The sequence below is a fragment of the Aquila chrysaetos genome, chromosome 13 (assembly GCF_900496995.4).
Source record: "Aquila chrysaetos chrysaetos chromosome 13, bAquChr1.4, whole genome shotgun sequence".
NCBI classification, from domain to species: Eukaryota; Metazoa; Chordata; class Aves; order Accipitriformes; family Accipitridae; genus Aquila; species Aquila chrysaetos.
The window spans coordinates 772,657-790,643 of NC_044016.1; the positions used below are offsets into that span (position 1 = coordinate 772,657).

Here is a 17,987-nt window from a genome sequence, read left to right on the forward strand (position 1 = left end):
GTGTCTCTGGGGCTGCTCGCAGTGCCATGCTGGTGCACGGGTGTCTCTTGGGGTGCTCCCGTGGCCCCATGACTGCGGGGCTGCCTCTGGGGCCGCTCCCGCGGCCATGCGGGTGCGGGGGTGTCTCGGGGCGTGTGGGACACCCCCGGCTCCGTGGGGTGCGGGGTGCCGCGGGAGGCCCCCTCCGGAGCCGCCCGGCTGTGGGGCAGCCCCTCCCCGCGGGCGGTCTCTCCCGGCGGCCGGGGGCGGTGCCGGGGCCCCGACGGCGGCGGAGGGCCGTACCCCGATGGCGTCGGTGGCGGCCGGAGCGCGGGTGCTGCGAGCCCTCAGGCGCCCGCTCGAATCGGGACGGCTCCCGGTCAGCGCCAGGCGTTACCTCAGCGACGCCCTCCCGCCCGGCGGGTACCGGGTCTGGCAGGAGCGGGCGGCCCGCGACCCCGCCGGTTTCTGGGCAGAGGTGGCGAGGGGGGTGCTACGCTGGGACAGCCCCTTCCATACGGCTTGCCGGGCCGACCGGCCCGCCGCCGCCCGCTGGTTCCTCGGTGGCCGCCTCAACGTCTCGGGTAAGGCGTTCCCCCCGGGCCCGCGCATCCGCCGCCGCCCTGGGGGCCCGTCCCGCCGGGGGCTGCCCGCTTCTGCCTTCGCGGCCTGCCGAGGGCCTTCCCGCTGGGGTAGTTTTTCTCCAGCGCTCCTCTTCTGAGGGAAAAACCGAGGAGTTTGGCTGGGAGCGCGTCTGCCGGGTGTTGCGAAGCGCTCTGGGAAGCGAGGATGAACCTGGCTAAGCCTCTCGCCTTGGGTCTGCTTCCCCGGCGGCCGCTCAGCCCTCCTTTGGGGGTACCCTGCGGCAGCCCCGACGTCTGGAGCGCGGCTTCCCCGGTGCCATGGCCGGTAGGGATGCCTCGACGTCGGCCGTGCCGGCCTCAAGGCCGGCTGCAGGGTGCCGCTTGGGCCCGCGGTGGGCTCCGCAGCGGTGACGCAAAGGTGAACCGAAGGTGGGGGACGGTGCGAACCCCAGTCTTTTATCGGGGGGAAGCTGCTGCTTCTTTTCTGTCTTAAACGAGGGGCTTGGTCTTTTCCTCCATCTTCACCGTATCTGCCGTGAAGGCTCTTCCGTGCCGTGGCTCTGCTTCATCCAGTGGGAGTAAACCCCAGCCCCGTCCGGGGTACAACTCGGTGGCAAAGTCTTTTAACAGGGATGTACGTTTCTTACCTTCATTTCCCATTCCTGGGAGAGCGCTTGAATCGCCACCACTTGATCGCCATAACCTCTCTGGCCACCTTTTTTCCACAGCAAAAGAGCAAACCTTCCTCAGGTCTTCCAGAGGACGTAGGGGAGCATCTCCTCCTAGGAGACAATTCCCAGCAGTGGATCCCAAGTTGATGGAGGTGTGTGTACGGCCCTGCTTCCAGCACCCAGCAATCAGAGGGATTGTAGCCAGACTTCTGTTTTCATTGATTCCTGTCGAAAGGAAGATCTTGGCTGAGCACAGAAACTTTCAGGGACCTGTTTCTCTCCTCTGTAGAGTGGGATCAGCACCTTCGTTTAGATCCCCTGTGGGTCAGGTGTCTGAAATTCAGATATTGCTGGGCCTGATTTTAGGTCATGTCTTGGGCCTGGCTCTTCAGCAGGCACTAAATGCCACTTAGTTTTCTTTGCATAGGTAAAAAGAAACCGTAGACCTCTGAAACATAGCTGCACAGAATTAAACAGTTTTGCTATTGATGGTTTTCTTCTTTTAAAGCACATTCAAGATGGTACTCGGCCACAGCCGAGTGGCTGGTTTTCTGCTAGGAGGCTCTGGTTTTGTCCCTTGATCTCTTGATTTGAACACTGGTTACAGAAACATGGCAACAGTTCAGGTCCCTGATGCAGAGCAGCCTGTGTGCCCATCTCCCAACACAGCTGGCCCACAGGCAACTGAGTCATCTGCTGCTTTTTGCTTGGGGAGACCTTGTGGTAGGATCTGGGGAAATTGTGAGCTTCAGTGCTTCTGGGTTCATTGCACTGTAACTCCTGGCCAGGAGAATAACCTGGCTAACTACTGCACTTCCAACCAGGGCACTGGGTTCTCAGGAGCACGTCTTACCAAAATGAATTGTTTCCAAGCGTTGTTGAGGAGGCAAGAAAATGTATGGAGAAACCATTAGGATATAGTAGTAAGGGGAAGGTCACTAAATTCTATTTTGTAAAATGAGCAAAAGGCTCTTGTAAGCCCAAGATCAGGAAGGAAATAATAGCATTTGGCCCTGGTTCACCTGCCAGTTCTTACTGAGCAAAGAGCTAAAGCTCCCACTTGGCTCAGCTGGGGCTCGCTCCAACAGAAATTCCCTCTGAAGGCTGGTATGGCTGCTCATGAGTAAGAAGTGCTGCTTGGGCAATGAATCCCCGTTAATGTGATTTACTGTAGTGTGGTGCAATGTGTGAGGGTGTTGCTGCAATGAGCTTGGAGGTGGGAGTTGCTAAGGGTCGCAGACCAAGCCGGAGCAGATCCAATTACCTATGGACAGATGGCAGAGGGAACCAGTGTATAACTGCTTAAAGCATTCCCCTTAGAGCTTTTGTCCTCCCGTATCATATTAGGGTGGCCTAAGGAATGGTTTCATCTCCTTTATTTTTATAGTATTGCTGCAGAGATTTACATTAAAATATAAAAGACTTTAAACAGCTGAAGAGTGCTTTTTCATATTTTTGAGATTGAGTGTTGTTCTTGTAATGAAATACGCTGAATTCTGAGGGATTCGCACCTTTAGGGGCTCATTCCCACCCTCTGTGTAAATCAGCTGTGACCATAAAACAGCCGAAGCTGACTCCCAGGCTGCAGTTTACTTAAACTTCACAAATTGTGACAGCAATAGGCAGCTTTCCTTGCACTTAGTTTATCTGGAAAAAATGAAATCCTCCCCCGCCAGTATTAACGTTTCCAGGAAATATGATCTGAAACTCAACAATTTCTTAAGGGTTTTCTCTAAGTTGTACAGCAGCGTGCCTGACTGGTTTTTAATAGTTGTCTATTGGAAACTGCATTTGGAAGATTATGATGAAATAAGTAAGCGTAGTTTAGGCTTAGAATTAATACTTTACAAGGTTAATCTCTAACCATCAGGCAAGTTGCTACTGAACGTGCAGGCAGGTTTCTTGGGTGGATTCTCTATAAGTTTCTTCAGGGTGGGTGCTCTCCCTAAGTCCACTTGAGCATCTCGCGTAGTTGTTCAGGTTTCCTCCACCTCGAGTTGTTGGGGGGAGAGATGCACCTTCAAAAGGTAATTTGGTAAACCTTTAAGTTCTAGGAGGTGTAGTACACAGCTTGAGGTATGCTCATCTTTCCCAGATGTCTGGTAATGTGTAGGTGTCTGTACTCTGTGATTTTACCCTAGATCCTAAAGTTTTAGATATTTTCAGTTAGCTGAGATTCAGCTCTTCTGTTACACCCTGGAATAAAAGTGTTTCACATGAGCTTTAATTAGAAAATTCAAATGATGCAGTGCTAAAAATGCAAGCTGGGTAAGACAGTCTGTCAGATTTATGTAGTGAAATGCTGCTCTGGGGAGCAAAAAACATCAAAAGAGTGTCTTGTCTTTTTGCTGCTGGGAGCAGCGTTGAGATTTGGGCTGGTTTAAGTTTAGCCAGTGGAGCTAAGCTGAGCTGAATCAGCTGAGTGATGCCATTTCTTAAAAGGCAGCTGTACCAATTAAGTATAGTATTTGTAGTATTTGCATACTACAGATATGGCAAAGGACAGCTTTACCAGTGCTACAAATGCTGTCACTTCCAGTGTTATAAATGAGCATGTGGCTAGCTAGCGAACAAATGATGTTTCATCTTATGCTAGCTTGCTGTTACACTTGACCAAGCTGAGTTTACAGACCACCTTGCATATGATCAGGCTTTGTTTAAACCTCTGTTTTCTTACAGTAAATTGCTTGGATCAACACGTCGAAAAGTCTCCGAACAGAGTGGCTTTGATTTGGGAGAGAGATGAGCCTGGCACTGCAGTGCATGTCACGTACAGGTATGGCACCTTCTCACAATGCTTTACGATGCCTGGCAATGTGGTGGGGCGGGGAGAAGAGCTGCTGCTCTGAAATCGGACCTATGTGAAACTCTGCTTTCTCCCAAGGTGCTCCAGCACACAGGACGCGCAGCCGCAGTGCTGCGGCTAGGTTGTGGTGTCATGATGAGACAGCTCCTAAAAAACGCAGGCGTGTTACCACCGAGAAATGACATTCTTCCCTTGGGTTCTTCACGGAGCGGGGTCCCTAATCTTAGGCACTTGTATAATAAACATATTACAGGGTGAGAGGTACAGTGGATGTAAGTTACTGATGGCTGCTGAAAATTTCAGATTGAGATCTGGCATCATCTTCTGGTTATGGCATTAATCAGGCCTGCCTGGTGGTTCCCTCTCTACGTGGGGGCTTTTAGAAGAGAAAGGCTTGTTTTTTCTCTCTGGCGTATGTTCTCACCTGCCAGTTTTCTTTTTGCTTGTTAGAAGCGTTCATGGGAAAATTTCTGTGAGCAGCTTTTGGTTTCAGCACAGCAGCAAATGTCTTGGTGCAAACATCTTGCGTCGATGGTCAATGGCATGATACCCAGTCCTGGCTGGAGGGGATGTGAAGCTCCCTGTGTTCCTCTTCCCCATCCTCAGTGCAGTTTAGAGCAACCTTGAGGCTGCTCTGAGTGATGTCAACTTGTAATTGCTGCTATAGATCGTAGGATTTGTTAGAATATGGCAGTTTTCAAGCATATTTCTCTTCTCCCTGCTATGTGCCCTCATTTAGGAGACAGGCCTGCTTGCAAAAATGCCTTTTATATCATCTGTCTCTCTAGTGAGAGCTAAAGGTTTCCCAGACTTGTACGTTCCTCAGTGCCTATTTTAGGGAGCCACATGTTTGATCTGCTGGATCTTGGGAAGCCACATGTTTGATCTGCTGGATCGGAAAGCAGAGGAGTCATAGGAAGTCCTGACATCTGACTCTTTTACAAAATGTTTTCTGTACCTTGTTGATAGTTGGGATTCCTGGAGCTCCTTGAGTCTAAATAGGTTCTGGTGGTCTGGTTCACCTCCAGAATTTATTAAAGCTCCTGAAAACATTATTCACTGGAGTGAGGAAGCTGGTCAGCAGGGAGGAGTGGGTGTACAAATAGCTTTGAGAGATTAGTGCTCCATGCCACAGAAATAAACACAATCTGATGTAAAGCTGTGGAAGAATTGGATTGGTTTTAATCTTGGTATTGTTATTTGACAGGCTATGTAGGCATGTTGTGATATAAATGTGTTGTAACCAACTGGGTAGCTTGGCTAAATGCTTTGAATTTTGCTTTTGCCATTCTGGTGGTAGAAAAGGAGACGGAATCGAAGGTTTCTCCCAGAGTTTGGGGTGGTGTATGTACTTTTACTGCTCTCTTCATGCCCCAGGGGTGAAACTGTGGGTAGGTCAGAGGTGGGAATTGTGCTCTGATTAACCTGAGAAGGAGAGCAGCCCATCAGATAGCACAGCCTCATTTGAGGCAACTCTAGCCTCCCCCTCAGACTGTGCTACTTGAAATGTGCTGAGCTGCTCCAGACCCTCAAGCCATCTTCTCGGGATCTCTGGCGATATGAGGAGACCTTTCTGAACAGCAACAGAACTATTTTTCTCTTGGCCATGCCAAAATGTATTTGGAAGAAAGCACATTTTCAGCCTGTGGATTTGTGATTGTGTGGCTTGAAGAGAAGTAACTTGCATCTGAAAACTGAATCCCTCTTTGCGCAGCCTTACAAAGATACAGTAACTAGCAACCAGAAGGAAGAACATCCAAGTGAAAGGCAAGTTGGCGACCTCTATTTTCAGACTTCTCCTTGTATTTGAGAGCCATGTTCTTGTTTCTGCCTGATACTCTTGGTGAGATGTGACTGCATTTGAGTGACGCAGTTTCTCAAGAGACTTTGGTCCTATGACGTGGTAAACAGGTCACTTCGTTCTCTGCTTCTCTCATTAATCCAGGAATAGCTCTGTTGAAAACAGTGATATTATATGGGTGTGTATGCAAGGAGAGAATCAAAAGTTTTGCCTTTTCCGTGGTCTTTGGGCTGCATTTTTAAAGGCTTTAAATGGGGCAGTAAGGTTTTCCAAGGTGTGCTGGCACTGACCTCCCTTTGAGGCTGAGCTTACCTGAAAACTTTTTGCAGTAGCATCTTGTTTTAGCTAGAAGTTTTGTGAGGGAAAGCATATCAGAAAAAGAGGTGGCCCAGAAGCTGTGGTGCTTGTCGAGTAATCCTCCAAGAGCCTTCTGTAGCAGGGTGGTCTCTGCACGCCAGCCTCAGTGCAAGACAGCCCCAGTGTAAAGAGCGAATGAGAGGGATGCTGGATATCAGAAGGACCCAAAGTCTGGTGTCCGTGGCAGAGGAGTTGTGCCTGTTTCTTTAGGATCTGGATGTGCTGTTAATGAGACAGTAGCCTTAAAGTTGTGCGCTAGGAAGGTAAAGGCTTTAATTTGGCCACTGCCTTAATGGACCAGCTTTGAGGAAGGTCCTGGAATCTCAGCTGGGAGGTGTCCAGGGCTTACGTGCAGAGAAGTACAAGGCAACAGTTTTTTGGATTATCTACTTTGCCAAGGTTGCTGCTGTGAGCTTCTTCTCCTTATAGATAAGCCCTGGGTGGCACAAGGAAAGATGCGGCTGCTGGTGTGGGTGCTCTCCCTTCTCTGGGGAGCTGTCAGGGGCAAGAAAACAGCTGAGCGCTGGCCCCGTTCCCATCACAGCCTGCAAAGCAAGCAGGTGGCTGTGCGGGAAAAGAGCTCCTCCTCCCTGAAGAAGGGGAAATCCTTGATCAGCAGGACCTCCGCCATGCATTGGCAAGAAATGCAGCTACATTGGAAAGTCCTGTCCCAGCTTGCTCATCCTTGGGAGAAGCAAGAGCCTCTGTTTCTGTCTGCTGCCCCACTAACTGCCTAGCTGGCGGTGGGCAAAGAGCTGGTAGGGCTGTGCCTAAGTCAGCCTACATCCCTATACATGCTTGTCAGCAGGGTGTGTTGTGTTTATGCAGCTGAGTTCAAGTGCTCTGTGCTAGGAGAGGAATCCAAACATCTCCTTGCTGGCAAAGATAAACAAAGCCATGGGTGAAACATTTCAGTTTTGCTCGAATGATGATTGCTGCCCTTACAAGCTCAGTTGTGATGATCTTTTTCACTGCTGAGTTTTGTGCCATCTCTCCAGCTGATGCAACTCAGCATTTCGGGGGGAAAAAAGTTCCCTGGCCCCTCTTGTGCTTTTTCCCTTGTGCTTTTTCCCTTCTCTGGATTTCCTCTTTATCATGCAGAAATTCAGCTAAGTTTCAATTTATCTCCAGTTTTGAATGGGAAGGCAGGAGACTTTGGTTTTTTTACTGCTTTGTGACAACAGGGCATTCAGCCCTCCTGGGATTTGGTGGCTGCAGTCAGCAAAGTGGAGACAGATCATGGCAATCTGTTATCGAGAGGTCTGGCTCTCTGGAGGCTAAACTCAGTGGTAGGACAGTGGCAAAGTAGCAGTTAACCCACAGGAGTGTACTGCTGTGAGCAGCCAGCTGAATTTATTGGCAGAAGGGTCCAACCCGGCTGGGAGTGTTTTGTCCTGCTCTGTGGATGTTGTCAGGGCCCAGGAGCTTTGAAACCTTGCAAAGGAATTCCCCAATGTGTTGCTGAGCCCTGGGTTTTAAAGGGTACTATATTATCAAGTGCCTTGTACAAGCAGGCAGAGTTGGTGGCTGAAGCTGTTGGGTTGCAGCCTCTGTAAGCTCAGCAACAGGGAATATTAAAGACAGCAGCTAAAGTTATGCCAGACCTCCCCCTGTCCGACATGGGTTATTTATTCTCTCTGGTGTTCCCTTGTTTTACCACAGTCTCTACAATTTAGCCACCTGTGAGCCAGTGTTTCCTAGCACTGCAAAATCCTATGGATATTGCCAAAGGGAGCTGTGCAAAGAAGTGGGCAACAGTACATGTTAGCTAGCCTAGTTTTGCAAAGGGTTACAGGTTGGGTCTCAGTGGAAGGGTTTTAATTTACAAAGGAGCTCACTCTGGTGCAGAAAATGTTGTAGGCAGAGGGAATGTTCAAAATGCGAAGTACAAAGTAGGGAGTGAAAAGCAGAAGCTGAGGGGCCAGAAATTAGGGTCCTTGGTAGCTTTTCTTAGGGTCCTAGGTAGGTGGGAGAGAAGTGGTTGGACATCTTCATTAGCCACATTGCAGCTATGCCTTTAACAAGCCAACAGTCGGTGGTTCCTCAGCCTGAGCTGAAATGGTTAAAATTGTATTAGAGATCACAGTGAAGACTGCAGCTGGAAGCCATGTAGGTACTCACCAGGCTGTGCAATGTGGAAGGTGTCTCTCATTGACAGCAAACTCTTCCTTCTTTCCAGTGTTGGCTTCCTAAGTTGAAGTTGCAAGTAATCTTGCTCAGGCTTTCGGCTTTACCCATGTAAGGCAGCTCAGAGACCTTTCATTTTCTCAGCTGAAAGAGGTCACAAGGGGTTTTCCTTGCCTTGGGTTCAGGATATCTGCAGGAAGGCTGGACAATTGTCCTTGGCTTAGCAATTGAACCTACAGCCAAAAAGCCTCATGTTGAGCTTTATATTTTTCAGCTATTCTCACTAAAATGGAAAAAAAGTTGAATTTTCCTTTTGGTGAAAAAAAGGAAACACATGTTTTCTCTATTTAGCAAAAAGTTAGGGAAATGGAAGGTTAAACTAGGGCACTGTCACAGAAGCTGCAGTGAAGGGTGAATAGGTTTGTGTATTACCCTTGTGGCCAGAATGTTGACCCAGGCAGAAGGGATGGGTGTGAAGATCTGCTGTGTCCCAGGGGACTTGAAACCACATCTCAAATGATAGTGTCCGTGGTGCTGTGATTGCAAGGTATAGAGGCAGGCTTTGAACTCTGCTGTTCTACAGTAATTCATGTAGAGCAGCAGCTAGGAGGTGAGATATAAGGGTGCTGGGCTGAGAGATGCCCAAATCTGGGGGTTTCTGTTTGGTTTTTTGGGGGTTTTTTTTGTTTTTTTTTTCTTTTTACACTAACCTGTTTGGGGCATTTGACCTGAATTTTCAAATAGTTTCAGCCTGATCCAAACTATGGTTCCAGGAAGTAAACTGTTTGCTGCAAGAGATACTCAACCCAGCTGTAATGCTGAGACAGCAGAGAACATGGCTTGTGCGGAGCCTCCTAAACAGGCACTGCCAAAGCCCATATACGGGATTGAATAGATTAGGAAAATGTCTGGAAGTGCTTTGCAAAAGGCTGCTTCCCAAAGAAGGTCTTGATGCGATTTTTTTGGATGTAAAAAGAACTGGCTTCCTTTGTTTAGAAAGCTGCAGGCTGTCTTGCTGTGGCAAAAGATAGCATCAGACTTCTTGGAAAAATGTTTCTGCCAGGCATCCCTAAAATGCGTCAGAGAAATGCCATGTGTTGGTGGTGGGTTTTATAGGAGTCGTTGTTCCAGACATTGAGCAATGGGCTTTGGAAACAGAGGCACCACTGTATCTGGGGAGGGATCTGGGAAAAATATGGTCTGGTAGTTTCTGAACAGAGATGTTGTAAAGATAGGGAGAGAAATGCTGCGTCTGTTAGATTAAACAGAAGTACTGGCCTGAACGGTGATCTGCTAGCTCTGCTGGAGGGCCAACCTGGCAGGTCTTGTGCTTAGAAGTGATGCTGTGATAGCCGAGGAGATGCCTGCATAAAGGGTGGTGAGTCTCTAGAAGAGAACAGTGTTAACGCTCAAAGTCTTGTTTACGGGCAAAAAGGCAGCACACCTTATATAGAGAGAACCAGAGTTTATTCTTAGTATAATTGAACGCTTAACATTCTAATCTTATTAGTCAAGATCTAATTATTACAGAAAAAGAAGGAAAGAGGTCCTGTTGGTTACCACTGACACCACTTTTGTCCAGTGTCAGGTACACATTTTGTTTTACAGGTCATTTGCAGCATGGGGCCCCCAGTGCCAGCCTGTGCTCCATCACTTGTCCCACATCTGTTCTCCTTCATGCCACATCCTGTGCCTCTATTTCTCAAGGCTTCTTATCATACCAGGCCTGTATTTGTTTACACTACCTCATTATGTTAGGGTTGTAAACCCATGACGGTAGCATAAAAAAAATAAAGAAGCATAAAAAAATTTAGCCATGGTTACCTGGTCAGTTAGAAGAATCACTGTTACAGCTAAACCAGGTGAAACAGGCTGCAGGTAGTTCAAGAAGAGCTCAGACAGAGCGAGCATCACAAGCTGTGTTCATGAGACCTTGCAAACTCGGTACAAAGCGTGTGGCATGTTGCTTGCCACGGCATTGCCATGTTACAGGGCTGTAGGGAAATGACAGGAGCAGACTGCTCTGTCCCTGAAAGGAGATGGTTTTCCAGCAGGTTATGACGTTAAACAGCTATGTCAAGGGCTTGCTCCAAAGCTGACGGAAATCAGTGGGCTGCTCAGATTTCCTGCTGGCACAGCGGGAGAACTGGCTCTCCCCAGAGCTCTTGTGCATGGTGTTTAAAGCCTGTCAGTGTGTCAACTGCACCATGAGCAGGCATGTCACTGGGGTAAGATGGTGCTTCCCTCGGGTTTTGGAGGTGCATGGTTGGGATGGGTAAATTCACATGCAATCCATGTTCAGCATCTATCTACTCTCACACCTGCAGTACAATGAATGGGTTGGACTTGTCCGCATTTTCAGTTGGAAGATAACATTTTCCAAAAGCAAGTCCTTCCCTGCCTACATTCATTAATGTGCCTACCATCTCCCTGGCTTGCTTTGTTTTAAAAGCACGTACTATATATACTGTTCCTTGTTCTGTGCAGATGGCCTCGCCTCTTGGGTCCAACTGGCTGCTGCTTCCCCGCTTCTCAGCTCCACCCTGATGCTTTACCCACTGGTGTTCTGCTGCCCACTTTTCTCTCTTATTTGCTCTCAGCTCTTATAATCTGCTTTTGCAGAGGATCTGCAGACCGTTGCGCCATGAACTGACTTTGCAGTTTCTCGGCTGTCTCTGTGCAGAGGGGGCCGGGCGCTTCCTTTTGTCGCGGCACGTTTCCTTCTTCTGCAGTGGCTCTGCTGAGATCCTCCTGTTGTCTGCCTGGCTTGCGTGCAGGGAGCTGGGCACCCTGGGACCCTCCGTGTGCCCCGTGGCTTCGTCTGTCTCCAGTGGTTATCCTGCATGTCTCTGCTCAGCGTAGTGCCCTGCTCTGCACCGCCTGCTTGGGCGGCTGCACAGAAATCCTTTGGCGTGCGGGCGGGCGGCAACACTGCGAGCATTGCTGGGGGATTTTGCCTTTCTCCCTCTTCTTGTGGTTTGCAGAAGCAGTGCACATCTGCTCCGAGCCTCTGGCCACCCTCTGTCCTTCACTGGCAACAGCTGAGCCCTTTCAGGGTAGGCGTTTTCACTCTAAGCCTCTGCTTCCTCTACCCTTTCTCCAAACCCCATGTGACAGTGCAGGCAGAAGCTAAGTGAAGATGCCTTCTTTTGCACTCTCACCGCCTCCAGGGTGACCGTGTCTATCTCTGTTCAGCGTCTGATGTATTTTTTCAGTAGATATGCCTTGCTACCAACACACCTCATGGGTGTGGATGGGAGGCAGGTCCTTCCCTGTGCACGGCCCGCCAGCGTTCGGTGGCATTGCCTCTGTGCCAAGGGTGGGGTGATGCTGGGCTTGAGGCCAGAATTGCTCTTGGCTCTTCTAACCTTGTGTGCTGGAGGGACGGCAGCGCCGAGCTTGGCAGCAGTACCAGGGAGAGGGTAACGGCCATGGTTTCCTCCTGCTCAGTCCAGTTAGGTTTGTCCCACTCAGTTCTGCGGGCCAGTGACCTTGCAGGGTGCTTGTTCCACCCTGAGACGTGTTTAGGTTAAGTACTGGAAATGTGTAACCTGCTGGCGTGTGCTAATCGCATGCCTGTTAGATAGCAAAGTGCGTGTGAAGCAGTGAGGGAGTCAAGGGAAGGATTCCTGACACACCATTTCTGCTAACTCCCTTTCTTGAGCTGGAGGGGAAGCCTGAGTTGCTGCTACAGGAGCCAGAAGACACACCTGATGCTCAGGGATTTGTGGATTTCTTTGTTGAAGTTCTTGGCTTCACCTTCTTTTTGCCTTTGTGTCCGTTCCCCCATGTGCTGCACCACCAAGGGACCTCCGAGGCCTTCCTATCTCAGCCTTTCAGAGCACAAAGAAGAGAAGGCAAAGCAAATGGATCTGGGGGTAAAGACTTGGTCCTTATTGTCTACTGGCTTGCTCACACACTCTCATTAAGCAAATGTTAAATTGGGGTTAATCATCAAAAAACAATGAGAGCTTCTGCCATCACGGTCACCGAGTCGTGAGTAAGCAAGCGAACCATGGAGCTGCTCAGAAAGGATGCCCTAGCCAGAGCTCTTCTGGCATTTCTGTTCAGGAGAAAGGGGCTGCAGCTCTGAAAGCACTTGGGTATTTTCCATCACAGATAAGTGGTTTTTATTTCGCTTTCTCACAAGTGCCTGTCTGGGGCTTGTTTCACTTCCTATGCTCTGCTGTTGAGCAGCTTAGTTTTGTTTTGGCTCTTTACTACTTATCCACATAGGAGATTTTTCTCTAATGCAGGAACAGATGAATTCTGGACCTGAGAATGTGACCTTTTAGGACAAGGCACAAACCCAAACATTGGGTGGGAATTTGTTATTGCACGGAGTTGCTCAGTTCATGAACTTACTAAAAGTAAGCAAGATAATACATCTAACAGACTGTGCATTTATGTAGATAGCAGGAACGTGCATGGTCATGAATCGCTTGGGAAGAAGTATTGAATGTTGTGCTTTAGTGTTTAGGCTGATCTCTAGCTGTAAGGGATTGGGAGGAAATTCGGTGCGGGGTAAAGCCATTCCATATCTGCTTTCTGCAGGGCTGCCACCTCTCTGTGGTGGTAGCTGTTGCCAGCTACTGCCAGAGAGCAGGCACTGAGCATGTCTGGCCACCTTTCTGAGTTCCTGTGCTTCAGGAGTGGTCTGTTTACTTCATGCTACAGGAATAGTCTTAAGATAAATAACACAAAGTGCTGTGGCTGGTATTTGAGGCTCATTTTCCTTCTCTTCCAAAAGATTGCAGGGAAGTGGTATCCCTCCAGCCATCACTGTATCTGTCTTCATACTTCCTCTATGGCTGTGTTGCTTCATGCCCTCACAGTGCAGATGGAGTTCTATCCTAAAGAAGATGCCAAGTTATTCTCAGCCCATGGTTTTGTTACAACATTTCCAAAGTGGAGCACTTGGGCTTTGCCTATTTCCAACTTGCATTGACTTAAAAAAAGAAAACAATTTTTGATGGACCAGAAACAACATTTCATTTTATTTGCAGCTTAGCCACCAGCTGAAAACTGGCTTTGTTAATTTGTTTGTTTTTTCACAGCTCTGGCCAGTTCTGGGAGATAAGGATACTTTGGTAGATTCATGCTTTACAGCTTATTGTGGAATGCAGACTCCCAAAATTCATTTGTTTGTTAACAGTTTTTTGGAGTCCCTGGTGGCATAGCTTACAGACCCCTAAGGGTTCAGAGGTGACAGGTTGAAGATGAGTGTGCTAGCGAGTAGAAGATACCTCTCTCCTCTGGGCCTCAATACTCAGCGAGTTCCTGAACCCAGAGGACAATTTTCATTCCTGGCAGACTCTGCAAGTCTTCTCCTCTGAGCTGATGATTGGCACCGGTAAGTGGTGCTCTGCAGCCCCTTGTGAGGGTCACCTCCTTCCTTGGTGTGAGACCAATCCTCACCTGGCGCAGTTATCTGTCTTCTTCTCAAAGCCCTTCCACTGCAGGCACACAGAGCTGTTCAGTTCATGACAGCGTCTTGGTCCCAGACGTGCCTGCAATCGTGTTATCCCCTGTGCAGGCATCAGAATAAGTGTAGGCGCAAGTCCTTGCCCACAAACTGCTTTTTCAATCCTTAGAGGAATGTTTCTGCTATTAAGTCAGCATGTCGCAGCAGCAAGCCCTGAGAAAAGAGCCTTTGTTCCTGTTGTCGGTGTTCCTGAGTTTCTCTATGCAAGAGTGGCTGTGGTTTTACTTGGAGTAGTATCTCTGTTCTGTGAGGCTGTTGTGGTCTGCAGCATGGCAGGGTGAAGTGACAATAGAGGAATTCGGGCTGTGGGTGATCAGGCTTTGATGAGAGTCTTGTAAAATCTGCCACTCACACAAGTGTCTCGAGACTTCTCCTTTTCTTCCTTATGCATGCAAATGCATTTTTTACCCTTGCAATTTAAAGAGAAGGTACTAGTTGTGAAACACTTCCAGCAGTTCACCAACATAAACAGTGCTGGGGGTCTTGGGACAATGCTTCTATTTCATCTCGTGTTATCCCACACGTGTTCTCAGTAGCTTCTGACCGAGCCTCGTAGGTAAAAAAGGCATCAAGGATTGCTAAAATGGACACCGACTTCTGGAGGCCGCAGGACAGCCGCTGGCTTGCTGGCTGCTCTACCCACGCCAGAGTCCAGCAGCTCTGGGCAGTGCCTGCGGCTCTCGCTTGCTCGTCCTTCTGCAGCAAGCGTGGCTTTCTGCCCCCCTTTTCTTTTCTCCACAATGGCAGGAGCAGTCTTGCTCTCACCGCACCCCAGGCCACCCTTCTTTAAGATGCAGAAGCTGGTGTTCCCTATACTGCTGAAATGACAAGGTCCCGAGGCCATCGCGATGCCTCGCTCAGTTCAAGTTCATCCTCTTTTTGCTCCCCCCGCGTAAAACAGGTTGCTTCTGTGCCGCAGGGAACTTCTGGATCTGACTTGCCGTCTTGCCAACACCCTGAAGAAATATGGGATACAGAAAGGGGACAAGGTGGCCATCTATATGTCCGTGTCTCCCTTGTCTGTGGCAGCCATGCTGGCTTGCGCCAGGATTGGTGCTGTTCACACTGTGGTCTTCGCTGGATTCAGCGCGGAGTCCTTAGCTGGGAGGATCATAGACTGTAAGTAGATGCAGACCGGGGAACAAAACTCTCTGGACAGTGCTCCAAGACATATCCCAATGCTGTGTTTTCTTGGCAGAAAGAGAAAAGGTTCATTCTCAGCTGGCGGGACAGTTCACTCTCCTTTGCAAAGTACTGTGAAGAGCCTTTTCCTTAGCGGCAGATGCAGAATCCTCTGGCCTTAAAATACTTTATAAATCGCTTAACATTCAGTCTGCACTGGGTTACTGGCAGACAGCAGTGAAGCTGGACGGAAAACCAGAGCTTAGGAATGGGGCCTGATTTGTTCTTTTGCAGTGTTATTGCAGTGTTTCTTTGATACTCCTGCACAGTGCTAATTCTGCATCTTGATTGTGATACTGTGATTTATGTATAGCACTGGAAGTGTTGGCAGCCTGCCCCCGCTCTGTTAGCCGTTGTACCAACAAACAGAACTGTTCTTAGCCCAAAGCACTTGTAGTGTGATTAGGTAAAAAGTAATGCTAAAAATACCAGCAGAAGAACAAAATAGCAAGTGAAGTGGCTCATGTCCTAGCAGTCACATCAGTTTCTTTATGGCTAGTGTGAGGGAATAAGTCTTACAGCAATTTTCATGCTTTTTTTTCTGCTTTAGTACTGTTAATCTATGGAGAACAAGTACACATTTTAGTTATCCCTCACTTTTAGCCACTTGTGTGGAGGTGATGGGCTAAAGAACCATTTCTCCGCAGCCACAGCTCTGTAATAACGTAGTGTGGTACAATTTGAAGTGCTCTGCCAGAGTGCTGCTGTGTGCTGTGGCTTCCAGGAGGTTTCCCCTCAAGGTACAGGTGAGTTTCAGAAGGCTGCAGGTGTCTCAGAGCAGGGTAACGCCTCTGAGTTGAGGCACTGAGTTTGGTGCTGTTTGCTTCAGTTTGCAACGGACACTTATATGCAGCCCCAGAGATAGGATAAGAGAGGGGCAAAGGTGCTTGTTCACTAAGGTCATAGGAAGTCTTGCACTGGTTTTGGTGTGTGAGCTGTTAGACTAAAGCAGCAGTATTCACTGTAACGCAGGTAACTGGGAAGAAACTGTTCTGCATGTTGGTTTTGCTAGGCAGGAATGGAGGCACTTAAATTGCAGTGAGTGATACTTAGGCTAGACATTGGGAGAGGCTTTCCCGATGGGCATTGGAGTGGACTGGTGGGGAGAGGGTGGAAGGGCTACCATTGGAGTGTTTCAGGAAGATTGGACTGGCAGCTGTCAGAAATGGTTTAGCTGGAGTGAACCCTGCCTTGGGGTGGGGAAGATGGACTAGATAACCTATGGAGGTTCCAGCTACCCCTAATCTCTGTGGGTCTCAGGTTTTAAAGTGTTTTCGTCAGCAGCACTGACGGTTTTCGATTGATAGAAGTTCTGAGTATTTGTCACACGTGTTGTCCTATACATCATCCTCAGAAGTAATGAAGGCAGGGTGCACATACTAGCCTTGAAGACATGCTGGTATGTCTGCTAATTCTTTCTCTTTTTAGCTGGATGCAAAGCAATTATCACCTACAACCAGGGAGTCAGGGGAGGCCGAATCATACAGCTGAAGACGACTGTGGATGAAGCTGTGAAGAACTGTCCAAGCGTCAAACATGTCTTTGTTGCTCAGAGGACAGATAACAAAGTCCAGATGGGTGACCATGATATTCCCCTTGAGGAGGTATGTTGCTGTTGGTAAACCTTGCCTGTTTCCCCTGATGTTTCTTGAAGTGTGTGATGTTTACTGTGCTGGGGGAGAGAAATATGGTGCACTAATAAATGTAGGGACCAGCTAACACAGACATCTCTGAGAGACCCGATGCAGGGCTGTTCAGAACATGTGCGTGAGAGTCTTGCTGAATGTGTAGATCATGCACACTCTGGTGTTTGGCTTTGGTCTTTGATCTGCTGTAGGCTACACTGGGAATCGGCAGCCAAGGAATATCAGGCAGCCTCCATACTTTCCTTGCGTATGTGTGCTGGGCTAAAAGCCTATGAAGCAGCCGCTGCACTGCAGCTTGGCACTCTAATATAGCTGCACCAGACCTGCCAGCAATGACTAGCCTTTATGCTGCCTCTGGAACAGGTTTTCAGTGTGTGCTGCTCTTCCCGTGCTGCCACAGAACCCCGGTGGGCTAGTGGCTACAGCTGTGTTGCAGTGACAGCATCTGTATGTCCCTGCAGTCACCTAGCTCTGCAGACACCCATTGGCACTCTGGATAATTCCTTTGAGGCCTGAGTGTTGGCTAGATCATCTTTCTCCCCATCTGTGCCTTTTGGACTTGAGTTCTGCAGGTGAAAAGGAGAAGCCCCTTATGGCATCTGGATCTTCATCCTCAAATGGATTGCCTGTATTTACAGTCTGCTAGGATTGTGAGTTGAAGCAGCTCAGTCTGTCTTGACTCATCTCAGCATGGGCAGGGGGTATGCTGCTCCATTTTAGTAATCTTGCAAACAGTGCTGAGATTTAAGGAATGAGTGTTTCCTGAGACCCAGAGTGCACTGATACCATTGGTGATGGTGTTGTATACTGTGTTTCAGACACTCCATTATGGTTTGTCATAAGCACTCTCAGACTGGACACTGTTGAAAGGCAGTGCAGAAATAATCAAGTTCCTGGAGAAGCTTAATATAGCCTCTGGGCAGTGTCGTGGTTACCACATGATGGGAGGACAGTGATGGCTTGGGAATATTTAGAACTTGTGCTTCCTGGGGAAGAAAACAACAGTTGTTCTAATTTGTTTAGCTGGTACACATGGGACTGCAGCCTAATGCAGAAGTAGTTTTATCAGTTTGCCAGCAGCAGTAAACAGAAACTACTCATTGTAATAATGCCTGGAAATCACCCGTGTGCAGCCAAGGTAATTACTCAGGAGTCCCTGTGCTGGTCACATGAGATAGGAGCAACTACTAGGGTAAGTTAAACAGAGAAGGCAGGTTTTATTCGGAAATTGTTTTACTCCTTCTTACTCCACAAAGCACATTCTGACGATGTTCCTTAGTCTGTAAACAGCCTGAGGTGCTTTGGTGATCCAAGAGCTGAGCTCAGCCTGTTGTCAGTTGTAGGGTGTG

General features: G+C 48.6%; 1 protein-coding gene across 5 annotated transcripts in view; it reads left to right on the forward strand.

Annotated features, from left to right (window-relative positions):
• The first annotated feature begins 253 nt into the window (after window positions 1–253).
• Window positions 254–17,987, forward strand: part of ACSS1 (acyl-CoA synthetase short chain family member 1) — a 38,324-nt gene continuing 20,590 nt past the window's right edge. For 2 of the 5 annotated variants that reach the window (XM_030035132.2, XM_030035136.2), the window contains exons 1-4: window positions 254–563; window positions 3,914–4,010; window positions 14,712–14,929; window positions 16,421–16,596. In XM_030035132.2, coding sequence (XP_029890992.1) covers window positions 287–563; window positions 3,914–4,010; window positions 14,712–14,929; window positions 16,421–16,596 — 768 coding nt within the window. In that variant the 5' untranslated portion in view covers window positions 254–286. Of the gene's footprint in view, window positions 564–3,913; window positions 4,011–10,423; window positions 10,554–14,711; window positions 14,930–16,420; window positions 16,597–17,987 lie in introns of those variants that run through there. The other 3 variants (XM_030035134.2, XM_041128313.1, XM_041128312.1) reach the window with 3 other exon arrangements.